The sequence below is a fragment of the Podarcis erhardii genome (genome assembly GCF_964252035.2).
Source record: "Podarcis erhardii genome assembly, chromosome: 8".
NCBI classification, from domain to species: domain Eukaryota; kingdom Metazoa; phylum Chordata; class Lepidosauria; order Squamata; family Lacertidae; genus Podarcis; species Podarcis erhardii.
Genome location: NC_138499.1, coordinates 10,070,053 through 10,093,695, shown reverse-complemented (window position 1 = coordinate 10,093,695; position 23,643 = coordinate 10,070,053). Strand labels below are relative to the sequence as shown.

General features: G+C 46.6%; 1 protein-coding gene and 1 long non-coding RNA gene across 3 annotated transcripts in view; one reads left to right on the top strand and one right to left on the bottom strand.

Annotated features, from left to right (window-relative positions):
- LOC309349173 overlaps positions 1-23,643 on the top strand; it is a 688,744-nt gene that overhangs the window by 629,853 nt on the left and 35,248 nt on the right. The window lies entirely within an intron of this gene.
- ZFAT (zinc finger and AT-hook domain containing) overlaps positions 1-23,643 on the bottom strand; it is an 83,976-nt gene that overhangs the window by 31,871 nt on the left and 28,462 nt on the right. For both annotated transcript variants that reach the window (XM_081874002.1, XM_081874003.1), the window contains 3 exons: positions 10,702-10,789; positions 4,857-5,006; positions 162-335 (listed from right to left, as the gene is read on the bottom strand). In XM_081874002.1, the coding sequence (XP_081730128.1) occupies positions 162-335; positions 4,857-5,006; positions 10,702-10,789 (412 nt within the window). The remainder of the gene's footprint in view (positions 1-161; positions 336-4,856; positions 5,007-10,701; positions 10,790-23,643) is intronic.

Below are 23,643 nucleotides of genomic sequence, written 5' to 3'. Positions count from 1 at the left end.
GTGCAAGTTTGTATAGGGTTTTCCATGAAAGCCACCCTAACTCCATGCAGCACCACTGCATTGCTCTGAGTCTGCTAGCTTGCAATTTCAAACGAGCAATATGATGAAAACCATTGCGGAAGGGCTTTGGGTGGTGTCGGCCCTGATAGAGAGCTACTTGCCATCGGCGGTGTGGAGGAGCTTGTGGCTCTTCAGGGTGCCTTTGGATTTGAACTTCTTCCCGCACATATCGCACAGGTGGGTCTTCTCAGTGCTGTGGCGGTTCATGTGAGCTTTCAGGTTGCTCTTGCTGCGAGTGGCATATTCGCACAGGGAGCATTTGAATGGCTTGATGCCTGTGCAAAAAGAGAGAGAACAGAAATGAAGAAAGGGCTGCCTGGAGATGACTGGTCAAAAACTTTGCAGGGATACGAGGAATGGCCACTTGAAGGCGATGTTCTAGGACTACTTCAATGTCTAAAATCCCTGGTAGAGGACAAGGATCCTCAGTTCATGTTAGTAAAGGTAAAGGGACCCCGACCATTAGGTCCAGTCATGGCCGACTCTGGGGTTGTGGCGCTCATCTCACTTTACTGGCCGAGGGAGCCAGTGTTTGTCTGCAGGCAGCTCCCGGGTCATGTGGCCAGCATGACTAAGCCGCGAACCAGAGCAGTGCACGGAAACGGCATTAACCTTCCCGCCGGAGCGATACCTATTTATCTACTTGCACTTTGACGTGCTTTCAAACTGCTAGGTCGGCAGAAGCAGGAGCCGAGCAATGGGAGCTCACCCCGTCGTGGGGATTCGAACCACCGACCTTCTGATCAGCAAGTCCTAGGCTCTGTGGTTTAACCCACAGCGCCACCCGCGTCCCATTATTATTATTATAGCGGATTGCAATAAGCAAGTCTCCCCTATTCCTAGGCAGTAAGGGCAGGGAGTGCTGCTGCTGCTGCAATAAAAAGGAGGGGATGCACAGAGGGATGAAGGATGCAAAGGAGCGGGAGAGTTTCAGTTCTTTTCTTCTGCATTGATGGTGGAATATATGAGGCAGAGAGACCGCACTATGTGTACACACACAAACACAGCTAGGTCATAATAGCATTTTACTTTTCTATGCGGAAATAATTTCTGTAGCTTTGAGAATATCCAGGCTTGAAAACAGCAGCCTTTGCATGGATGACGGTAATAATTTAATTTACCCTTTTGTGTGTGGATATTATCAGGCAGGAATACTCGCTGGACTAACTTGTGATTCATTAATTCAAAAACAAAAGGGATTCGAAATATTAATTACGGAATAACTTTTGACTTATCTGCTGAGGCAGAAAATCGCTAAAACGGGTAGCTTTGAACTAGATGAGCCACAAACAACTGATTTACATAGACTTTGCGGTAGCTCCAATAGAAGATGCAGCAGGAGACTTCAAAAAGCTGACTTATGTCAGAGCTCTGCTTTCAGAGTACTAGAGCAACAAAGGGGGGCGAGGTGGAAATATACTGCTTGCCATTTATCATGTCAAAGATGCTATAAATGAGAAATGCAATAAATAAAGTTAGCAGTGGGAATTAATGTAGAAGCCCTATGCCAGCAGGGCCTGTGCTAGCCTATTTTTCATTTTTTTAAAAAAAACAACAACACACCATCAGATGGAATATCCTTCCAAGTGATGTTTAATTACAGCATTAACTAAATTGGTCAAAGCAGATGCCACTGTCCTGGTGAACACTCTGCATTCACCAAAGGTGTTTATGGTATGTTAAAAACCTATTCAGCCAGTGCTGTAGCTAAATGTACCACCTGGAAGAATCTTTTATCAGCCAATGGGGCTTAATTCTAGCTAAGTGTGTTTATATTGCAAATCTTACAAGTTGCACCCCTCTCCTGTTGCCATATCTGTGATGCTGCAAAGGTGCTCCCTGCACGACCTTCAGCAGTGTTTTCCAAACTTGGTTCTCCAGCTGTTTCTGGTCTACAACCTATCGGGACATTCCTCTGGGCCAGTCCTGCAAAACACTTTGACCCACATTCGTAGATGTTGAGCACGCATTAGCAGTTCAGCAAAAGTGAGATTGTGTCGGATATCCGAGCACAATTCAAAGTGTTGGTGTTGACCTTTAAAGCCCTAAACGGCCTCGGTCCAGTATACCTGAAGGAGCGTCTCCACCTCCAACATTCTGCCCGGACACTGAGGAGTGCCGAGGGCCTTCTGACGGTTCCTTCGCTGCGAGACGCCAAGTTATAGGGAAACAGGCAGAGGGCCTTCTTGGTAGTGGCACTTGCCCTGTGGAACGCCCTCCCACCAGATGTCAAAGAGAAAAATAACTACCAAAATTTTAGAAGACATCTGAAGGCAGCCCTGTTTAGGGGAGCTTTTAATGTTTAATAGGTTATTATCTTTTAGTGTTCTGTTGGAAGCCACCCAGAGTGGCCGGGGAAACCCAGCCAGATGGGCGGGGTATAAATAAATTACAGTGGTGCCTCGCAAGATGAAGTTAATTTGTTCTGCGAGTTTTTTCGTTTTGCAATTTTTTCGTCTTGCGAAGCACGGACTTTGGAAAAGCTTTAAGAATCACCAAAGTCTTCAAAAGCCTCAATAAAGGCTACCATACCGCGTGCTATGAGTTGCTCCTCGAAGTGAATGCACGGTTTTAAGAAAAAGGAAACAAACTTGCAAGACAAAGGAAACAAACTTGCAAGACGTTTCCGTTTTGCGAAGCAAGCCCATAGGGAAATCCGTCTTGCGAAGCAACTCAAAAAACGAAAAACTCTTTCGTTTTGTGAGTTTTTCGTCTTTCAAGGCATTCGTCTTGCGAGGTACCACTGTATTATTATTATTATTATTATTATTATTATTATTATTATTATTGCATCAGAGTCTTTATTTACAGCAAAGAAAACAAAAGCATCATGACGAGCGGTGAGCTGTGTCTTCTCACACAGGCAGTTCCCTCAGAAGAGAGGCAGAGAACAAGGAGCGCAAGTATCTCAGACTGACTTCCGTTCCCATATGCAACAGTACAGAAAAGTAAACATAGGAGCATATGATCCAGCAATAGAGAATGAAAATACTAACACAACCCCCATCATCCCTAGCTAGCAGGAGCAGTGGTCAGGGATGATGGGGACTGTAGTCCAAAAACAACTGGAGACCCAAGTCTGGGAAACACTGACCTACAGTAAGCCCTTTTCCTTGGATGGTGACTGAGGGGCAGATCATGCATGCAAGTTCATCACCTGATGACTGCAACATCAAGTAACGACTTGCAGGCCTGAGTCATCACACATCTCGCGTTAATTGGCAACCACCTGGTGCCTCCTCAAAGTGCAATACTTTTGAACAGAGTTGGTTTACATTTTCAGCTGCGTTAAGAAATTCTGGGTTGTGTTCTACTCAGAATATACCCACTGAAGTTAATGGCCCTAAGTTATGTCCATTAATTTCAATGGATCTTCTCTGAGTATGAATAACATTGGCTGCAACCCAAAGTGTGAACCAGTCCGAAGGGTGGAAGACTTAACAAGCTGATGTTGACGAAAGTACTGGGAAAGCAGTAATTCTTCGCAAATGCCCACAGAACTGGGCTTCCAGGGTGAAGAACCAGGACTGTGAGCCTCAAAGGGAACTTTCAGACCATCACATTTTCAGGCAGGATTCAAAAGCACCAGCAAATTCAGGTTGTTGATTGGGCATTCATGTGCAACAAACCTGCAAAGATTGGACTTTTTGTGATAAGCAAAGTGATGGAGAAAATGCACTGAGAAGCATGGGGTACCACTTGCTTTGAAGTATTGTCATCTAACCTCCCTAACATGCCCTGCAAATCGGAATGAAAGCTTGTTAAATAACCAACATACCATATATAACACGCCCCATGTGTAAGGCGACCCCTATTTTGGGGGACTGCAACAAAAAAAATAATTGGGGGGGGGGACTGCCCAGAGTTGTTCAGCTTTTTTGGGGGGCGGGGTTTCAACACCTGCCAGCAACTGCAAATTGCACGCATCGCCACGGCCACCAATCGCCTGCACGCTCGCAGCCACAAGCCCACCTGCCCACTCGATTCAACCACAGCCGATTGCACACACACCTCGCTGCTGACATAAATTGACCACCCAATTGCCGCAGCCACAGCCAATCGTCAGCAGGCATTGCCGCAGCAACCAATCACATGCCCAATCGCCACTGCCAATCTCCTGCTGGCTTCTGCCGCCCCACTCTGCTTTCTGTGTATAAGACTACCCACAAATTTTGCCTATAATTTCTAAGGAAGAAATATCGCCTTATACACGGAAAAGTACGGTAATCTGCCTGCAAGCAAATCGGGATGGATGCTCTATGAACTGGAAGGTCTGGAAGGGCCTGTGTTTCCTAGAAAATTCTCTTATCAGTTTGGTATCAAGCGCCAAAATTATGTATCTCTGCAATCTCAGCCAAGCTTGTGCTAAACGTATTGCTTTGCTTACCTTTGGACCACATCAGCGAGGCTGAGGGTGTGTGTGTGTCTTGTCTTCTGGGCAGCCCAGGAACTCTGTACATGCTGCCCAGGCTTGCGTCCTGTGAAGGTCGCTTTGGTTTGACTTCATCTCCGGAGGAGCACTCCGTTGTCTTTCAAGACAGACGGATGCTAACAACAACGTGATGAACAGCAGCTGTGAATTAACACCTTTCCCCCCAGCCACCGCCTTCCCTCCTGGGGAAAACACCAGCTGCATGACATGGTCCCTAACCTCAAAGACCCCTCACCCGAAACAGCTGCTAGTAAATTGTGTGATGGCATTCCATGCGTCTAGCTAGGCCATAACCGGAGCACCGGCGTGTCAGGAAGTGATCACAATTTTTAAACAGATTAAGTGCCAGCTATGCTGCAGTTACCTTGATGGGCCCAGATGTGACGCTGAAGGTCTGATCCATTCTTCATGAAGTAAAAATTGCAATAGGGGCATTTCACGGCTCGCTTTCCTATCAGCCCTTTTAGCTGAACTCTCCTGCCAACAATCTCGGAGATGGTGTTCATGGAAACCTCTGGAGAGGGGAGAGGGGGGAGAAAAAACACACATGGGGGGAAAGCTTTAGCCTTCGGGAAACACATGACAATAATGGGAAAACATAATATTTAGATTGCTCCTTGCCACATCCTTTCAATAGGCTTCCTTTTCCTTGTTTTCTCTTCTCTTTCTCCCTCTCTCCGCACCAGCCTTCCAGTGGGGTTGTGCAGTCTTAAGGAAACTGCTTCATTATTTTACAGCTTTTTCAAGGACTGGCCATTGCTTTTGTGTGCTGAGTTGCCTCCATGGTGACTTGCTATTTTTGTGACAAATTAAGAGGCTGGTTGCGCCATTGCTGCAGAAATGGGTGGTTTTTTTTCTTCTCCTTTCTGGCAGGGAGCACTCTCAGGCGGCCAATACCGAACCGGGCAGCTTCGCTAACCAAACATTTATTAGCTTCTGTGCTCTCTGAGAGGCGCATAACATTTGCTTAAGGTTTCACCTGGGATTTCCAGAGGAGCCCGAAATACCCAAGCAGGCAGGTCGTTAACAACACCAAAAGGCCTGAGAATACAGATGTGAGGCTATAATCAACTAGAAATAATGAAGTGATGGGACTATGTTGCTGAGTCCCAAGAGTGTGTAAAAGTCAAGCTAATTGCATGCCTTTTAAAAAGATGCATATGCTGAGTGTATATTGCAGAGTTAGAAGAAACCCCGAGGGTCATCTAGTCCAACCCCCTGCAATGTAGGAATCTCAACTAAAGCATCCATGACATAGATGGTCATCCAACCTCTGCTTAACCTAGAATCATAGAATCATAGAGTTGGAAGAGACCACAAGGGCCATCGAGTCCAACCCCCTGCGAAGCAGGAAACACCATCAGAGCACTCCTGACATATGGTTGTCAAGCCTCTGCTTAAAGACCTCCAATGAAGAAGACTCCACCACACTCCTTGGCAGCAAATTCCACTGTCGAACAGCTCTTACTGTCAGGAAGTTCTTCCTAATGTTTAGGTGGAATCTTTTTTCTTGTAGTTTGGAACCATTGCTCCGTGTCTGCTTCTCTGGAGCAGCAGAAAACAACCTTTTCCCCTCCTCTATGTGACATCCTTTTATATATTTGAACATGGCTATCATATCACCCCTTAACCTCCTCTTCTCCAGGCTAAACATGCCCAGCTCCCTTAGCCGTTCTTCATAAGGCATCGTTTCCAGGCCTTTGACCATTTTGGTTGCCCTCCTCTGGACACGTTCCAGTTTGTCAGTGTCCTTCTTGAACTGTGGTGCCCAGAACTGGACACAGTACTCCAGGTGAGGTCTGACCAGAGCAGAATACAGTGGCACTATTACTTCCCTTGATCTAGATGCAATACTCCTATTGATGCAGCCCAGAATTGCATTGGCTTTTTTAGCTGCCGCGTCCCACTGTTGGCTCATGTCAAGTTTGTGGTCAACCAAGACTCCTAGATCCTTTTCACATGTACTGCTCTCAAGCCAGGTGTCACCCATCTTGTATTTGTGCCTCTCATTTTTTTTGCCCAAGTGCAATACTTTACATTTCTCCCTATTAAAATTCATCTTGTTTGTTTTGGCCCAGTTCTCTAATCTGTCAAGGTCGTTTTGAAGTGTGATCCTGTCCTCTGGGGTGTTAGCCACCCCTCCCAGTTTGGTGTCATCTGCAAATTTGATCAGAATGCCCTTGAGTCCATCATCCAAGTCGTTGATAAAGATGTTGAATAAGACCGGGCCCAAGACAGAACCCTGTGGCACCCCACTAGTCACTCTTCTCCAGGATGAAGAGGAACCATTGATGAGCACCCTTTGGGTTCGGTCAGTCAGCCAGTTACAAATCCACTGAGTGGTAGCATAGTCAAGACCGCATTTTACCAGCTTCTTTACAAGAATATCATGGGGCACCTTGTCAAATGCCTTGCTGAAATCAAGGTAGGCTACATCCACTGCGTTCCCTTCATCTACCAGGCTTGTAATTCTGTCAAAAAACGAGATCAGGTTAGTCTGACATGACTTATTTTTCAGAAATCCATGCTGACTATTGGTGATCACAGCATTCCTTTCTAGGTGCTCACAGACTGTTTGCTTAATGATCTGCTCCAGAATCTTCCCTGGTATTGATGTCAGACTGACTGGGCGGTAATTATTTGGGTCCTCTCTTTTCCCCTTTTTGAAAATAGGGACAGCATTTGCCCTCCTCCAGTCTGCCGGGACTTCGCCTGTTCTCCAGGAATTCTCAAAGATGACTGCCAGTGGTTCTGAGATCACATCTGCCAGTTCTTTTAATACTCTTGGATGCAGTTCATCTGGCCCTGGAGACTTGAATACATCTAAACTAGCCAAGTATTCTTGTACTATCTCCTTAGTTATTCTGGGCTGTGTTTCCTCTGCTGAATCATTTGCTCCAAATTCTTCAGGTCGGGCATTGTTTTCTTTATCGGAGAAGACTGAGGCAAAGAAGGCATTGAGGAGTTCAGCCCTTTCTGTGTCCCCTGTTTGCATTTCACCATCTTCTCCTCTGAGTGACCCCACTGTTTCTTTGTTCTTCCTTTTGCTACGAACATACCCATAAAAGCCTTTTTTGTTGCTTTTAACCTCTCTAGCAAGCCTGAGTTCATTCTGTGCTTTAGCTTTTCTGACTTTGTGTCTACACGTGCTGGCTATTTGTTTGAATTCCTCTTTGGTGGTTTCCCCCCTTTTCCATTTTTTGTACACATCCTTTTTTAATCTTAACTCAGTTAAAAGTTCTTTAGATAGCCACCCCGCCTTCTTTAGGCACCTTCCATGTTTCTGTCTCATTGGTATTGCCTGAAGTTGTGCTTTTACTATCTCTCTCTTAACAAACTCCCAGCCATCATGAACTCCCTTTCCTTTTAATATTACTGTCCATGGGATCTCACCAGCACTTCCCTAAGTTTTATGAAGTCGGCTTTCCTAAAGTCAAGAAATTGAGTCCTAGTATGCTTGGCTGCTCCTTTCCGCTGTATAGTAAACTTCAGAAGAGCATGATCACTCGCGCCTAATGATCCTTCCACTTCTACACCACTAACCAGGTCATCAACATTGGTTAGGACCAGATCTAAAATGGCTGTTCCTCTTGTTGCTTCTCCCACTTTCTGAACAACGAAGTTCTCTGCAAGGCCAGTGAGGAATCTGTTTGACCTTATGCTCTTGGCTGAGTTTGACATCCAGCAAATATCCGGGTAATTGAAGTCCCCCATTACTACTATCTCCCTTCCTTTTGCATGCTTGGCCATCTGTTCCAGGAAGGCATCATCTATGTCCTCCATTTGGCTTGGGGATCTATAGTAAATTCCCACAATGAGGTCCCTGTTATTCATCTCTCCCTTAATTTTGACCCAAATGCTCTCACTTTGGCTTTGAGGTTCTAAATCTTGGATCTCTTCACAGGTATACACATCCCTGACATATAACGCCACTCCTCCTCCTTTCTTGTCTGGTCTGTTTCTCTGAAATAGATTGTAACCCTCCATTATTACATTCCAGTCGTGGGACTTATCCCACCAGGTTTCAGTGATGCCTATTATGTCATATTTAGTTTGCTGTACCAAGAGCTCAAGCTCATCTTGTTTATTACCCATGCTTTGCGCATTAGTGTACAGACATTGAAGTCCATTAATCATTCCCCCGTGTCTCTTATTTAAGGATTTTTTCCTCCCACCACTAGGTCTGCGTACTGTTTGCTCCATTTGGTCTATGACATTTGGATGATCATCTTCATCAATTGATAGACTCCTACCTTCAGGAGCACTGTCTTCCTCCCCCACATTAGTCAGTTTAAAGCCCTCCTGATGAGGTTTCTGAGATTTTTGGCAAAAACATTCCTCCCAACCGTTGTGAGGTGCAGCCCATCTCTTGCCAGAAGTCCATCTTCAAGAAACTGCAGTCCGTGATCTAAGAATCCAAACCGTTCCTGTTTACACTATTTGCGAAGCCAGCTGTTCACTTCCACTATTTTTCTCTCTCTCCCTGGGCCACGTCGTTCAACTGGGAGGACAGATGAGATGACAATTTGTGCATTTAATTGCTTCAATTTCCTGCCCAGAGCCTCATAGTCTCTTTTGATCTTCTGGAGGCTATTGCTTGCAGTGTCATTGGTTCCCACATGAACCAAGAGGAAGGGGTATTTGTCAGTGGGTTTTATGATTCCTTGCAGTCGTTCAGTTACATCTTGGATCTTAGTTCAGTTACATCTTGGATCATAACCTATGGGACTGCCTCTCCCGATATGCCTCGCAGAGGACCTTAAGGTCCATAAATAGCAACACCCTAGAGGTCCCGGACCCTAAGGAAGTTAGATTAGACTCGACCAAAGCCAGGGCCTTTTCAACACTGGCTCCGGCCTGGTGGAATGCTCTGTCTCATGAGACCAGGGCCCTGCAGGATCTGATTTCTTTCCACAGGGCCTGTAAGACAGAGTTGTTCCACCTGGCCTTTGGCTTGGAATCAACTTGATCCCCTTCCCCTCTTTTCTTTCTCCTTTCTCCTTCTGTGATGGAACTCCTAAATGGGGACTTCCCTGGCTTTTTTCTGGCCCACGTAGGACCAGTCTGGATAGTTGGCCTTGGTGAAGATTTGACGTTTTCATCCCCAAAAAGTTTCTACTGAAATGAGGCTGCATTTTAATGTTATATTATAATCTTGTTTTTAAATTGTATTGTGTTAGCCGCCCTGAGCCCGGTCTCAGCTGGGGAGGGCGGGGTATAAATAAAATTTATTATTATTATTAAAAACCTCGAATGGAGAGGACCCTGCAGGGTCATTGCTAGGGATCTTGGGGTCTGAGCTGAGAACCTCATGGGCCAAATCCAGATTGCGTGGTCAGGCCTCTCTTCAGGACACTGACAAACTGGAACGTGTCCAGAGGAGGGCAACCAAAATGGTCAAAGGCCTGGAAACGATGCCTTATGAGGAACGGCTGGGGGAGCTGGGCATATTTAGCCTGGAGAAGAGGAGGTTAAGGGGTGATATGATAGCCATGTTCAAATATATAAAAGGATGTCACATGGAGGAGGGAGAAAGGTTGTTTTCTGCTGCTCCAGAGAAGCGGACACGGAGCAATGGTTCCAAACTACAAGAAAAAAGATTCCACCTAAACATTAGGAAGAACTTCCTGACAGTAAGAGCTGTTCGACAGTGGAATTTTCTGCCAAGGAGTGTGATGGAGTCTCCTTCTTTGGAGGTCTTTAAGCAGAGGCTTGACAACCATATGTCAGGAGTGCTCTGATGGTGTTTCCTGCTTGGCAGGGGGTTGGACTCAATGGCCCTTGTGGTCTCTTCCAACTCTATGATTCTATGATTCAGAATTAAAAGGGGAACAGGGGTTGGGAATATCACCTCCTGTTACTGGCAGGCTGTATGAAGCCTCTGGAGTGGCCAAGCGTCGGGCCTCAGCAGGGGTCTGTTTTTGGTTTTCGGCTGCTGAAGCAAAGGGAAATGGTCCAGGCAGGCAAGGCAAAGGCTAGAGCATGCAGATTGGGTGTAGAGTAGAGCCCGGGCCAAGCAGAGTTCAAAATAAGGCTAGCAAGGTGAGGCGAGGCACCAGGAGTTTGCTGCTGCTGTTGCTACTAATAGCCATGAGCTGCTCCACGTATGATAACCAGCATACACCAACACAGCTAAAATCTATTGCTTAGTCTGGAGCACGGCTCCACTATTACGCTACATTTAAGACCATTAATGCGGCTTGTCTTACCTGGGTGGTTTGTCTTTATGTGCGATTTTATAAGTCGGTCTTCGGTAAAAGATTTCTCACACACAGGGCAGGAATAACTCTTTTTGTCCTTTGAAGGGAGAGAGAGAGAGAGAGAGAGAGAGAGAGAGAGAGAGGAAAGTGTCTGTTATCAGTTCGCTGAGCTGATTGCTAAACTCATTACTCGCTGAGTAATATATGGCTCCCAACAAGGTGATAACTGGAATCCTCGGATGCCAATTTCAGCTGGCGTTATGAAGAGCAAGAGCAGTTATCATGATGAGGTACACCAAAGGAAATACAGAAAATTAGGCTTTGTTACAAAATAGTTTATCTCAGAATGATTTACAGCTTTTGACTTGAAGCGTGCATGCATGTATGTCTCTGTAAACATGATCTACCTCTCCAGCTCACGGACAACCTGCATATGTGATTCAATCTATGTAGGCAGGAAAAATGAGGTGGAATCAGCATGGCAGAATGGACCCATTTTGCTTGTTCGGTTTATAACCTGCCCATGTACAGGTTCCTGAGCTGACTTTCTGACTGTGGTTTTGATTGCTTCTCCACTTAAAAGTAAAAACCATTCTCTGCACGTACACCCTTGTGCAAATTAATTGAAACAAAGCATGTTTTCTATCTTACTCGTAATCCTGTACTCAAAACAAACATGAAGTGTCAGTTGATCATTATGGTGTCAGAAGCCAGCAGCCAACAGAAGGAATGATGCGCTCACCACAATATATTGAGGTTCCACGAAAGAGAGTTATTCCAGAGCTGGAAAAGAGGTATCCTGACGGTACTGGGATATTGCAGCAGGACCTAGCCCCCTGTCACACATCGAAAGTGGTGAAGAAATTCATGACAGAGCAGAAAATGCAGGTACTTGGTCAGGGAATTCCCCGGACGTAAATTCCATTGAGAATTTGTGGGCTATACGTATGCAAACGTCACCTCCGTGCTGTAGACTGTATGACTATGGAGAAGCTCATTCAGGCACTGATTCAAGTGTGGTACAGGGATCCGAAAATCAACAGTGACTGTTTGACATTAGTAGACTCCATGCCAAACTGTGTTCAAATGCTGCTTAAAAATAGCGGACGACATATCCATTACTAATGTATGTATATGTGAGTTTTGTACATGTATATGTGAGTTTTGTACAATAAACTACACTGTTTGTTTCTATTACCGTAATTTGCACAAGGGTGTAGAAACCTTGTCCAACAGGGTGGAAAAGGTAAAGGGACCCCTGACCATTAGGTCCAGTCGTGGCCGACTCTGGGGTTGCGGCGCTAATCTTGCTTTATTGGCTGAGGGAGCCGGAGTACAGTTTCCGGGTCATGTGGCCAGCATGACTAAGCCGCTTCTGGCGAACCAGAGCAGCGCACGGAAATGCCGTTTACCTTCCCGCCGGAGCGGTACCTATTTATCTACTTGCTTGCTTGTAGACATGCTTTTGACACGCTTTCGAATTGCTAGGTTGGCAGAAGCAGGGACCGAGCAACGGGAGGTCACCCCGTTGCGGGGATTCGAACCGCTGACCTTCTGATCAGCAAGTCCTAGGCTCTGTGGTTTAACCCACAGTGCCACCCGCATCCCTTCCAACAGGGAGAGAACAAGGTTAAAACATTTCTTCCAGGTGCACTACTAGAGCAATGCAATGGCAGACCAGTGATTCATAAGACCACTGCCATCCATGACTTGATTGTGGGTGGAGGAATTGACCTGAAAGCTGGGCTTGTTCTTGCTGCTGCTTGTCCACCAGCGACGCAAGTTGTGTGGGTGCAGTGATTCGTAAAAAGTCCTTGGTTTTCACCAGGTGTTCTACTGGGGAGACACAGTTCTCTGAGTGTGTGTTCCGGAAGGTGGGCAATAGGGGCAGTGCAAGATTCCTTTCGGTGTACCTGCCGCACCAAGCATTCCCTGCCCAAGCTGCTTCAGGCCATGCCAGATGTTCTCCTGGAGACACCTAGTTTGGTGGTCCTGGGTGATTTTAACATCCATGCCAGCACGTGTTATGAGGGGTTGCTCAGGACTCATTGAAAGAATGCCCCCCCATGGGGCTGTCCCTGAATAAATCTGGCCCTACACACAGCCATGGACATGCCTTAGATCTGGGGTTTACCTTAGTGATCTGACACTAAGTTTGAGTGGAACAAAAGAAATGCCACAGTCAGATCACTTCCTGGTACAACTAGACTTCTCTGCGATCCTTCCCCTCCGCAGGGAGGTGGGACCGATTTGAGTGGTCCACCCCCACCACTTAATGGAGCCAAATGGCTTCCAGAGAGTGGTAGGGGATGCATTAGCCATGTTGATGGCCTCTCAGCCGATTCCCCGGTGGCCTGCTTTAATGCAGAGCTAACCAGGACTATTGACTGTCTGGCTCCTAAGTTCCGTCTACGATTGCATGGGGCTCGGCAGCCCCGATTACGGCTTTTCTTCCCAAGCCTGTCCTTGGAAGCTTTTAACAGGCAGGTAAAAAATAATAATAGCCCTATTTACTCTGGCTTTGTGTGCTGTTACTTAGAAGCTCAAACTTCAGCTGGAACTTTGCATGCGCCCTGGGACTATGTGTCTGTCCTGCTCTGAGCAGTTAACGCGGTGCCTTTGCAAAGCAAAAGAGAAAGCAGCCTTGGTTTAAGCAGGATGTTCTTGCATAGCTGTAGCCATGCACAGGACTGAATGGTGGCAAGGACAGTTGAATCAGCTCCCGGAACCTTTGCCGTTTCTAAAGGAAGTGCCTAGCCTTATTCGGACAGCAAGCATTTCTCACTGGTAATTAGATAAAAGTCTTAATTTGCATTTTTGGGGAAAGTGCCACTGCTTTGAGATGGGGGCTTGAGGGTCAGCTTTTGTCCCAGCCCTGAGGTTTTTGTGCCCCTGATGTCCAGGTGTGAACAGAGATCTGTTGACAGTCCTTAAAGATGGATTGCATGCCACCTTCGGCCTGCATGCTGGGCATTCCTCAGCGCAACAGTGCTGCTGTTGACACCACTTAATCTAGCAGACCCTTGGATTCTTGCCTTGTCTAAGGCACTGATGTTGTGAGTCTCTCGGAAGTGGATAAGTCACAGAGGGCTGACAGCTCCCTCACAACGGGCCTGCTACACTGAAATGGCTTTCTTCAGGAAATCTTTACTAAGGAATTGAGTTCTGGGCCATTTCATTCCAATGTCATCTGAGAGAGCAAAAAGGAAGCTAATGGCAATGGCTTCCAAGTCCCAAGACTATTCTTTCTATTTGTGTGTGTGAGAGAGAGACCATATATGCACAACAGGGCCCGGATGGTTCAGGAACCGGAAAATAAAATACACAGAAGCTGAAGTATATTATAATTCCAGAGCTAATATTTCCGAAGCCAAGCTGATGAGTTTGAGACTCTTAACTCAATTCTGAGCATATGGAGTTAGCTCAGCGAGGGCCCTTGGGAACCCTAACAGGCTGGAAGAGTCGTGCTGCTGCACTTCTGCAAATGCCAAAATCTGCTTCCTGGAAAAGCAAAATGCCAAGCGAGGCACAGAGACAAAAACGTGCGGGCCTCGCTGAAAAGTGACAGGATGCAAGTTGTGTCCACAAAGGGAACGCAGAAGATGCTACCATCATTTAAACTTCATTGCCTGTCAAGGAAAGGGTTCATGGCTGAGCTTGTAACATGGGTGAGCGAAAAAAATCTGGACTGGCTGCCAATCATTGTCAAAGTGTCTCTGTATTTGTAGTTCTTTCCACAATGCACAGCTGGTGTTTTGCACACAAACCCTTGTCTGTGTAAAGCAGGATTACATACACAGCAAGTAATTCCCCCTATTGGGTTTTTGCAGCAGTGTGGATTGGGAATGGTTCGGTGGTAGGCGGTGTTAAGATCACCCCATCATGGAATAAGTCCCTAGTGAGGTTCGGATTGACAGGGATAGTTCATCCCTCATTTGCTTCTAAACCAAGGCGTTCCATGCTTCCATCAGAAGAATAGTTTCCCAAAGGAAGAAGGAAAACAAGAACAATACACCAGGCAGCCTTGTCCTATTGAGGTACAGGGATTCTATAAGCAGTGGTCTGTGCTGTTGCATCTAGTGCAGCGTTCTAGCGGTTAAGGCAAAACAAAAGCTCAATTCACACATCTGTTTGAATGGCTGCTTGTGGCACAGCTCCACATGGGTGGTGGTTATAATTCTATGTTAAAATATTTCAAATGCTATGTCATCATCTGATGCCCTTCTTTGTGTGCCTCCTCAAGAGGTATGGAGGGCGGCAACATGAGAACTGGCCTTTTATTTATTTTTTAGCTGTTCCAACAAACATGGTGTCCTTCTGGAGCAGCTCTGTGGTTTGAGAGTTGGGTGCACAATTTTACGGTAATTTCCTTCCTATCCGCAGGGTTGTTTCCTGCACTGGAGAGTATCTCCTTGCCTCTGTGGCTGCATGCTCAACAAAAAGGCATCCAGGTTTTTTAAAAAAAGAAATAATAGTTTAAATGCTACCATTTTCACAGTTCAATCTCCGCCCCGCCCCCCCAAAAATGACTATTTTGCTTAGATGTGCTCATGTGCTGTTTTTCTCAACGGCAGCATCCTTAGACTATACCCGTCTCAACCTCACACAGGGAATTCCCAGCCAAAAGTTAGCAGCAGCAGTATCAGTCATTTGGTGGGTTTTTTTGCAGAATATTCCCACCGCTGCCTGGAGAACATGTTGCTACGCTAATCCTACAGAGTTAACCCTGTCACTCTTCCAGCCGGCCCTTATGAATTTCTTGGTCTGAGATTCTGCCTTCCAGAGCCCGCCCAGGTCATAAGCAGGGAATCCCAAAGAAAGCCTCCAACGCGGAAGAGGGGCTTCTCAGAGTGACCTTGTCATACTTGGTGACAGAACCTCTTCTCGGGGACTCAGGTGGGGTCCCTTTCCAATAACTCCCTGTCACATTCTTGGCACTTGCTTTCTCCCTCGGCAAGGAAGAGAGCGGAATATGGCCTGCTTTACAGAATTTCACCTTTCGGAAATGTCTTTCAAGACTTTCTGAAGGGCGTGAAGAAAAGCAACATACTTTTAAACTGCCACAGCTGCTGACAATTGATAGCAGAGTGTTGCCAACGAAAATAACTTGGCAAACTTTATTACTTCCTTTAGGGCACAGGTGGCAGAGGAACTGAGAAACAACGACAAGCCCAAATCACACAAAAGGTGGCTTCGGATAGTTGTCTGTCATGGTACAAGGCGTTATACAACTTTACGCCGAGATACACCCCTATAGTAGGGATGCGGGTGGCGCTGTGGGTTAAACCACAGAGCCTAGGACTTGCCGATCAGAAGGTCGGCGGTTCGAATCCCCGCGATGGGGTGAGCTCCCGTTGCTCGGTCCCTGCTCCTGCCAACCTAGCAGTTCGAAAGCACGTCAAAGTGCAAGTAGATAAATAGGTACCGCTCCAGCGGGAAGGTAAACAGCATTTCTGTGTGCTGCTCTGGTTCACCAGAAGCGGCTTAGTCATGCTGGCCACATGACCAAGAAGCTCCCTTGGCCAATAAAGCAAGATGAGCGCCACAACCCCAGAGTCGGTCACAACTGGACCTAATGGCCAGGGGTCCCTTTACCTTTACCTTTTACACCCCTATAGTACTCCAGTGGCAGAGTCGCCATCAGCTGCAATTGTGCATCAGCAAATATGCTCACCTGGTGAATTTGCATTAATTCGGAACCAGCTTTAAAAAGCAAACTCTTCATTCTTGTCCAACACATTTAGGTGTTTGTTTGTTTTTTTTTGGGGGGGGGGGTATAACACAGGATCTATCCCTGCACAGAAAATCACAACTTTGCAGGAAATGTTAGATGTCAGGTTCACAAAGCAGGAACCTCAGTTCCTTGAAAGGCTACTTCTTTGACACATGACTTTTCTATTTGTGGGAAATGTTTTCTCCTCTCTAGAAAGGAACACCCCATAATATGAGCCTCTGCTTGCTTTACAGAACTGAAACAGTTGGTTGATCGCCTTGGTCAGGGCAGGCACTTCCATTAGGCAAACTCAGGTGGTGGAAGAAACTTGAACCTCCTGCTTTCTGGCCTTTCTGGAAAGAACTTCCTTTTAAAAGCAGTTCATTGAAAGTTTAAAGTTTCAACTAAACTCAAAAAGAACAGCGAGTTGGTGGTGCATGCATGCCCCTGGATGTCAGGGACTGGCTAGTGTAGAATCAAGGGCTTCCACACCTCCTGCCTCCACCTCTTCTGCTCCATTGTCTCCCAGTACCAGAAGAGGGGTGAAATGGGAGGAGCAGAAGGTGACACAGAGGCAGAGTCCTCGCCTGCTTGTGTGCAGCTCGGTTAGGGGAGAAACAGAAGTCAAGGTCCGTAGCAGGACTTCCCTGCTGCGCCAACTGCCTCATCAGGTGCACACCTAGGAGTAGCTGGGAGAAGTAGGACTGATGGAACTGCCTTTCCATAACTTGCAAGCGTGCTTTTGACAATAGTTAATTCCTCACTCTGGAGATTCCTCGCCTGACAGGGCCATGACATTGAGCCACCTTTCCTGGAATACCTTGTTCTGAGGAAGGATCCCATTCTACAAAACGACATAGGTGGATGAGGAAAGATTGCTGGCGCAAAAGCAAGTGTGGGGAGGGTGTGTATGCAGAACCACCTGCCTCGGATGGTTCCCTGCCTTGCGCTGACCCCGACTTTGGTGTCCCAAATGTACCACTTATTGGTACATTTGAGAACGTACTTGTCTACTTAGAAGGGGAAATGAAACCTTTGAACACACAAAAATACACTTCTGTTTGGTGTCAGAGCACAATAGCCAGGAATGAACAACGGTGAGAGCTATTTATTCACTTTGGCAGGGATCCAAGCTGCTACTGAAGCCCCCAGAGGTGTCAAACATTCCATTAAAACTCCGTTTTCTTCTCTTGCACTTCCAGTCCCATCTCCCCGCTCGTTGCCACAATTATTTCCCCACTGGCTCGAAATATTGTTCCCTTTGTTACTTACAAGTGTGAAACGGAGAAGCCTGCTAATGTTGAGCTGCTGGAAACTAATCTGAGTGCTGGAAATGTTTGTTCAAGGCTTTCTATACATTTCTGCCAACACATTTCACCTTGCGCTGCACACAATGTGTTACCTCACCCTTGGGATGTGTCGCAAAGTGGCAATTAATTAGGCCCACTTTTGACTGCATTTCCCTCCTTGCACGATGAAAGGGACAGAAATTCAATAAGAGCTCTTGTAATGTGGAAGCAAACAAGAGTTTTATTATGTGTGGGGTTTTTTAGATAGATAGATAGATAGATAGATAGATAGATAGATAGTAATTTTATGTTGTGAACCTCCCTGAGATCTATGGGTATAGCGTGGCATACAAATTTTAATAATAGTTTTGCGGCCTTTTTCTGCTTCTCAAAACACTTCCATGTGCAACATTACAAGAAGGGCCCTTTCATGAGCCAAGCAGAGACAACTGTCTCAGGCAGCAGGTTTGGGGGACAGTGAACTGTCAGGCAACACCTGCCGCCTCCTCTCAGCCCCCTCTTACTGTCCCCAGCTGCTCACCCCACTTCGCAAAGATTTCTGCCTTCTCCTGCCTTGCTCTAGGAAAGGGCCAAGAAGTCCTTCCTCAGAGGGAGGCATTCTAGGCAAGGTGGCTTGGAGAACATTTGCATCAACCCTTCTGGAAATGCTTTTTCAACTTAGAACTTTTAAAAAGTTTATAGAGCCTCTATAGGTGTTGCAGCAAAGCCATAGTTGTAACAGAGGTCCTCTCTCTCATCATCGTCATCATCATCATTTATTATTTATACCCAGCCCATCTGGCTGGGTTTCCCCAATCACTCTGGGTGGCTTCCAACAAAATATTAAAATACAATAGTCCTTCAGATATTAAAAGCTTCCCTAAACAGAGCTGCCTTCAGATGTCTCCTAAAAGTCTGATAGTTGTTTTTTCCTTTGACATCTGGTGGGAGGGTGTTTCACAGGGTGGGTGCCACCACCGAGAAGGCCCTCTGCCTGGTTCCCTGTAACTTGGCTTCTCGCAGCGAGGGAACCGCCAGAAGGCCCTCAGCGCTGGGCCTCAGTGTCTGGGCAGAACGATGGGGGTGGAGACACTCCTTCAGGTATACAGGGCCGAGGCCATTTAGGGCTTTAAAGTCAACACCAACACTCTGAATTGTGCTCGGAAACGTACTGGGAGCCAGTGTAGGTCTTTCAAGACCAATGTTATATGGTCTCGGTGGCCGCTCCCAGTCACCAGTCTAGCTACCGCATTCTGGATTAGTTGTAGTTTCTGGGTCACCTTCAAAGGTAGCCCCACATACAGCGCATTGCAGTAGTCCAAGCAGGAGATAACTAGAGCACCCACCACTCTGGCGAGACAGTCTGTGGGCAGGTAGGGTCTCAGCCTGCATACCTAATGGAGCTCATAAACAGCTGCCCTGGACACAGAATTGACCTGCATCTCCATGGAAGGATGTGAGTCCAAAATGACTCCCAGGCTGCGCACCAGGTCCTTCAGGACCAGGGCATCCTCCACACCTGCCCACCTCCTGTCCCCCCAAAATAGTACTTCTGTCTTGTCAGGATTCAACCTCAATCTGTTAGCCGCCATCCATAGTCTCAGGCACCTCGGCCAGAATGCCTAACTCTGAAGAAAGATCCCCTTGTCCTTTCCTAGGATGAGCCAAGGAGGATGTGGAAGGCGAACAGAGGCAGCGGTTAGGTGGGTGAACGGGGAGAGGACAATGATGAACGGGAGTGGCAGTGATTCAAACAGTACATCCTCTTTCACCTGCCCTGTGAAACAAGCACACTTAAACTTCTCTGTGTGTCACGGATTCTGTTAATGCATGAAAGAATTGGAAGACAAACTGTATCTGCCCTGCAGTTGCAGAAGGTCTTGCATTCGAATTAGGAACCGATTTTAAAACATAGCCCACTTAAGGTTCAGGCTGAAAAGTGCTTTCAGGTCCTCTTTCCATGCAAGCAGCCATTTTCTACCTTCCTCCTTCCATTGCAATTTCAAAGCAAAGGAATGGACCATCAGAAGCTGACTTTGGAGCTAAACACAGGCTATCAGGAGAATGGCAGAGAGCATATATTGCTGAGCTGTACCACTCCAGACCGCAAGCAGAGTAACATCATGCTTGAACGCCCTTTCACATTTAAAACAAACAAAGCCACCACCTAGAGCACACCAAGCTGGCATGTCAGGGAGAACATTTTCCCTGGCATGCCAGTCATCTTTGGGGAACAAAGCTTTTCAGTAGGGTGGATGAGCCAAACACTAATTCCTTGCCTCGACCTGCAGACTGAATGGTACACTCCAAGAATCACTGTGACATGATTCTCTTGGCTGTCTTTTTCATCCCTCTGTCAATCAAAAAAACGCATTACTGTGGACTTGCAATTCACACCTGTCCAACTTGCTATTTCAGCTTCAGGCGGTTGATATTAAACATGCAGAAGGTGGAGAGCTTGAACGCTCTTTTGGCACCAGGTTTTCCCCGAAGCGGAAAGAGTTTTTAAGGCATTGTTTCTCAAACTGGAATCAAGCTCCCATCATCCCTAGCTAGCAGAACCAGTGGTCAGGGATGATGGGAGTTGTAGTCCAACAAGAGCTGGGGACCCAAGTTTGAGAAATCTCTCTGCCTTGCTTACCAGGCTCTGGCAAGATCTTGCAGGAACTTAGGCAGTCCTTCAAAATCTTGTGAGAGCCTCCCAGAGCCCCGTAAGGCGGGTGGAGTTAAGACTTGTTCAGTACATTGGCTCCGAAAGGTAAGATCGTTCAAGTGGGGGCGGTTTCAAGGGGATGGATTGACTATACGGATTTTTGCATACACTTGCCATCCCTGGAATGTAACCCCGGCACAATATGCAAGTCCATCAAAGCTTCTATCATTTCCCCCATTCCAATTCTGAGCCTTATACTGTGTTAGATAGTGACCCCATGGAGAATTTCTGTTACCTGACACCTGGGGTCTTGGTGTGCAGCTGGACTATGATTTCCCACCCAGAGAGATAGAGTACAAACAATTTACTTTCAAAAGGGAAAAAACCCTAGGGTGCCTTTAAAAAGCATCTCTGGACCAGGGCCTATAAATATATACGTTTCAAGGGAAAGCAACACGCTTCTTATGAAAGTGGATGCACAGCTTGATGGTTCATGACAGCCAAAAGCAGGTGGGTTGGCAGGAAATCACATGCAATGCTTCCTTCCTCCTTATCAACTTCATTGGACTGGTCTTGTTGTGCGGATGCCTGGTTATTGTCTTCCAAAGCAACTACTCTATTCCAACTTAAAAATGGAAAGCATAATCTGGTGGTCAACAAAAGAGGTTTAAAGACTCTCTCAAGGCAAATCTTTAAAAAATGTAGTATAAACACCAACAACTGGGAAAACACTGGCCTGCGAGTGCTTCAGTTGGAGAGTAGAAGAAGAAGAAGAAGAAGAGTTTGGATTTGATATCCCGCCTTTCACTCCCCTTCAGGAGTCTCAAAGCGGCTAACATTCTCCTTTCCCTTCCTCCCCCACAACAAACACTCTGTGAGGTGAGTGGGGCTGAGAGACTTCAGAGAAGTGTGACTGGACCAAGGTCACCCAGCAGCTGCATGTGGAGGAGTGGGGAAGCGAACCCGGTTCACCAGATTACGAGTTCACCGCTCTTAACCACTACACCACACTGGCTCTCACCACAGCCTTTATCAAAGGTGTCATGGGCTTTGAAGACGCTCGAACTCAGGACGAAAGGGAGAAACGTGCTAAGAGGAAGGCACGCTTGGCAAATCCACACCATGATCAACTCCCGCCTGAAAACCAATGTCCCCACTGTGGAAGGACGTGTGGATCCAGAATTGGCCTCCACAGTCACTTACGGACTCACTGTTAAAGCCGTGTTTATGGAAGACAATCTTACTAGGCTACGAGTGATTGAAGAAGAGGAAGAGGAGGAGGAGGAGAGGGAGACATGCAATGCTTCCTTCCTCCTTACGGGGTGGGGGGGTGGGCACCCGCTGACACAATGGCTAGGAACAACTTGCCTAGAAGAGTAGCTGTGCTTAGCCTAATGCGGTGAAAATGACAAAGGAGTCCTTTAACAATCTGATGGAAGCATAAGCATTTGTAGTCAAGGGTCTACTACTTTAACAGCTACATCTAATGCACTTGTCACAAAAAACTCACACCATAAAAATGTGTCCTCATTTAAGACAAGGGTGGGGGAACCTGCGGCCTTAAAGACAAAGCCTGTTACCATATCTCCTTGCTGTCACGAGATACTAGATTTGGCAGGGCCAAAATGATGTGTGACGGACCCTGCCATAAACACAACTGTTGCTTTTTCAGCAGGGCCTAAGGGTAGGCAGAAGAGAAACCTGGTGTGAAAAAGGCAGCAACCTCCATTCCTAGTTACAGATGTTTGGCGGCTGTCTTCTCCCCCTCCTCTCCCTCGGGGCAGTTGCAGAAATCTTCCCTGCTATTTTCAGTCAATGTGCTAGATTATTAAATCGTGTACAAGCTGTGGGTAACTTTCTGATGCACACGAACGCTCATGGGGGGCCTAGCACCTTGTGCGAAATCAAATGTTGCAAATAGAGGTCAAGAAAAATGACCTTAAAAACAACCACAGGTTTTCTCTGAAAAACAAACTTAAAGGGAAAATTTTCCTCTTGCTCAAGTGAAATGATACTAATGAGACGGTGTGTATTTATAGACGGATCCCTTCCTTTGGCTTTGAGTCCCTCGCTGCCTTCTGAAAACCCATCCTGCGGCTTCTGAAACCACAGCAGTTAGTCAGAGTAGGAGGTGAATTATTCTGTTCTTCACCTATTTTCCCCCCCTAATAAGAAATTCTAACTGTTGGAGATATTGGCCCACAGCCCACCTCCTGTCAGCATAAAAGAGATCTGAAAACATAAGGTGTATCACGTTTAACTCGTGCTTTTAAGAAAAATGCACAAACACAGCCTGGAAGCAAAGAAAAAAGAATACTGAGGAAAATTTCCCCTTGCTCTTCTGAAATTGTAATTCCCAAAGCTGCTCAGAAGGTGGAATCATGAGGGCCCTAGTTGATGAGGCTTAACTGTTGACTTTCTAATCTCCTGTATTCCAAGGCCTTGAGTTTCAGCTCATAAAACGTAAAGCCTGCAGTTAAAGCAGAATAAAAAAGTCCCAAACTGGGTTCACCCCAGCTCCAAAATATAAGTTTGACTCTCAAAAGGGAGGGATCTGAAAGCGAAAAGGCGGTGTGCCATGGCGTACAGTCATGACAGTGCTTCTAGCTGATATTAAGGTCTCTAAGGCTCTGCATAAAGGTAAAGGGTAAAGGGACCCCTGACCATTAGATTCAGTCGCAGACGAATCTGGGGTTGCGGCCCTCATCTCGCTTTATTGGCCCAGGGAGCCGGTGTACAGCTTCCGGGTCATGTGGCCAGCATGACTAAGACACTTCTGGCGAACCAGAGCAGTGCACGGAAACGCCGTTTACCTTCCCACCGGAGCAGTACCTATTTATCTACTTGCACTTTGTGCTTTTGAACTGTTAGGTTGGCAGGAGCAGGGACTGAGCAATGGGAGCTCACCCCGTCGCAGGGATTCGAACCGCCAACCTTCTGATTGGCAAGCCCTAGGCTCTGTGGTTTAACCCACAGCGCCACCCGCGTCCTGGTAAGACTCTGCATACTTCTTGGCGAAGCAAGCCAATGCAAACACGTTTCCCTTACATAATTGCTCAGAGTACATAGATACCTTGGTGGGGAATTGGCGTTGTAAGGGTTGCACATGCGTAACACTGCCCATACAATACCACGTTCAAAGGACATTCTTTAGCTCTTTAACATGCAATAACCCTGTCAAAATTCAGACTTTCTCGTGCCTAAAATGGGGCTTTGCATGGACAGTGCAAACCACAGAGAAACACATGCTTTGTTTCACAAACAAGGAAGCACAGTAATAAGCAGGAAAGAGCTAG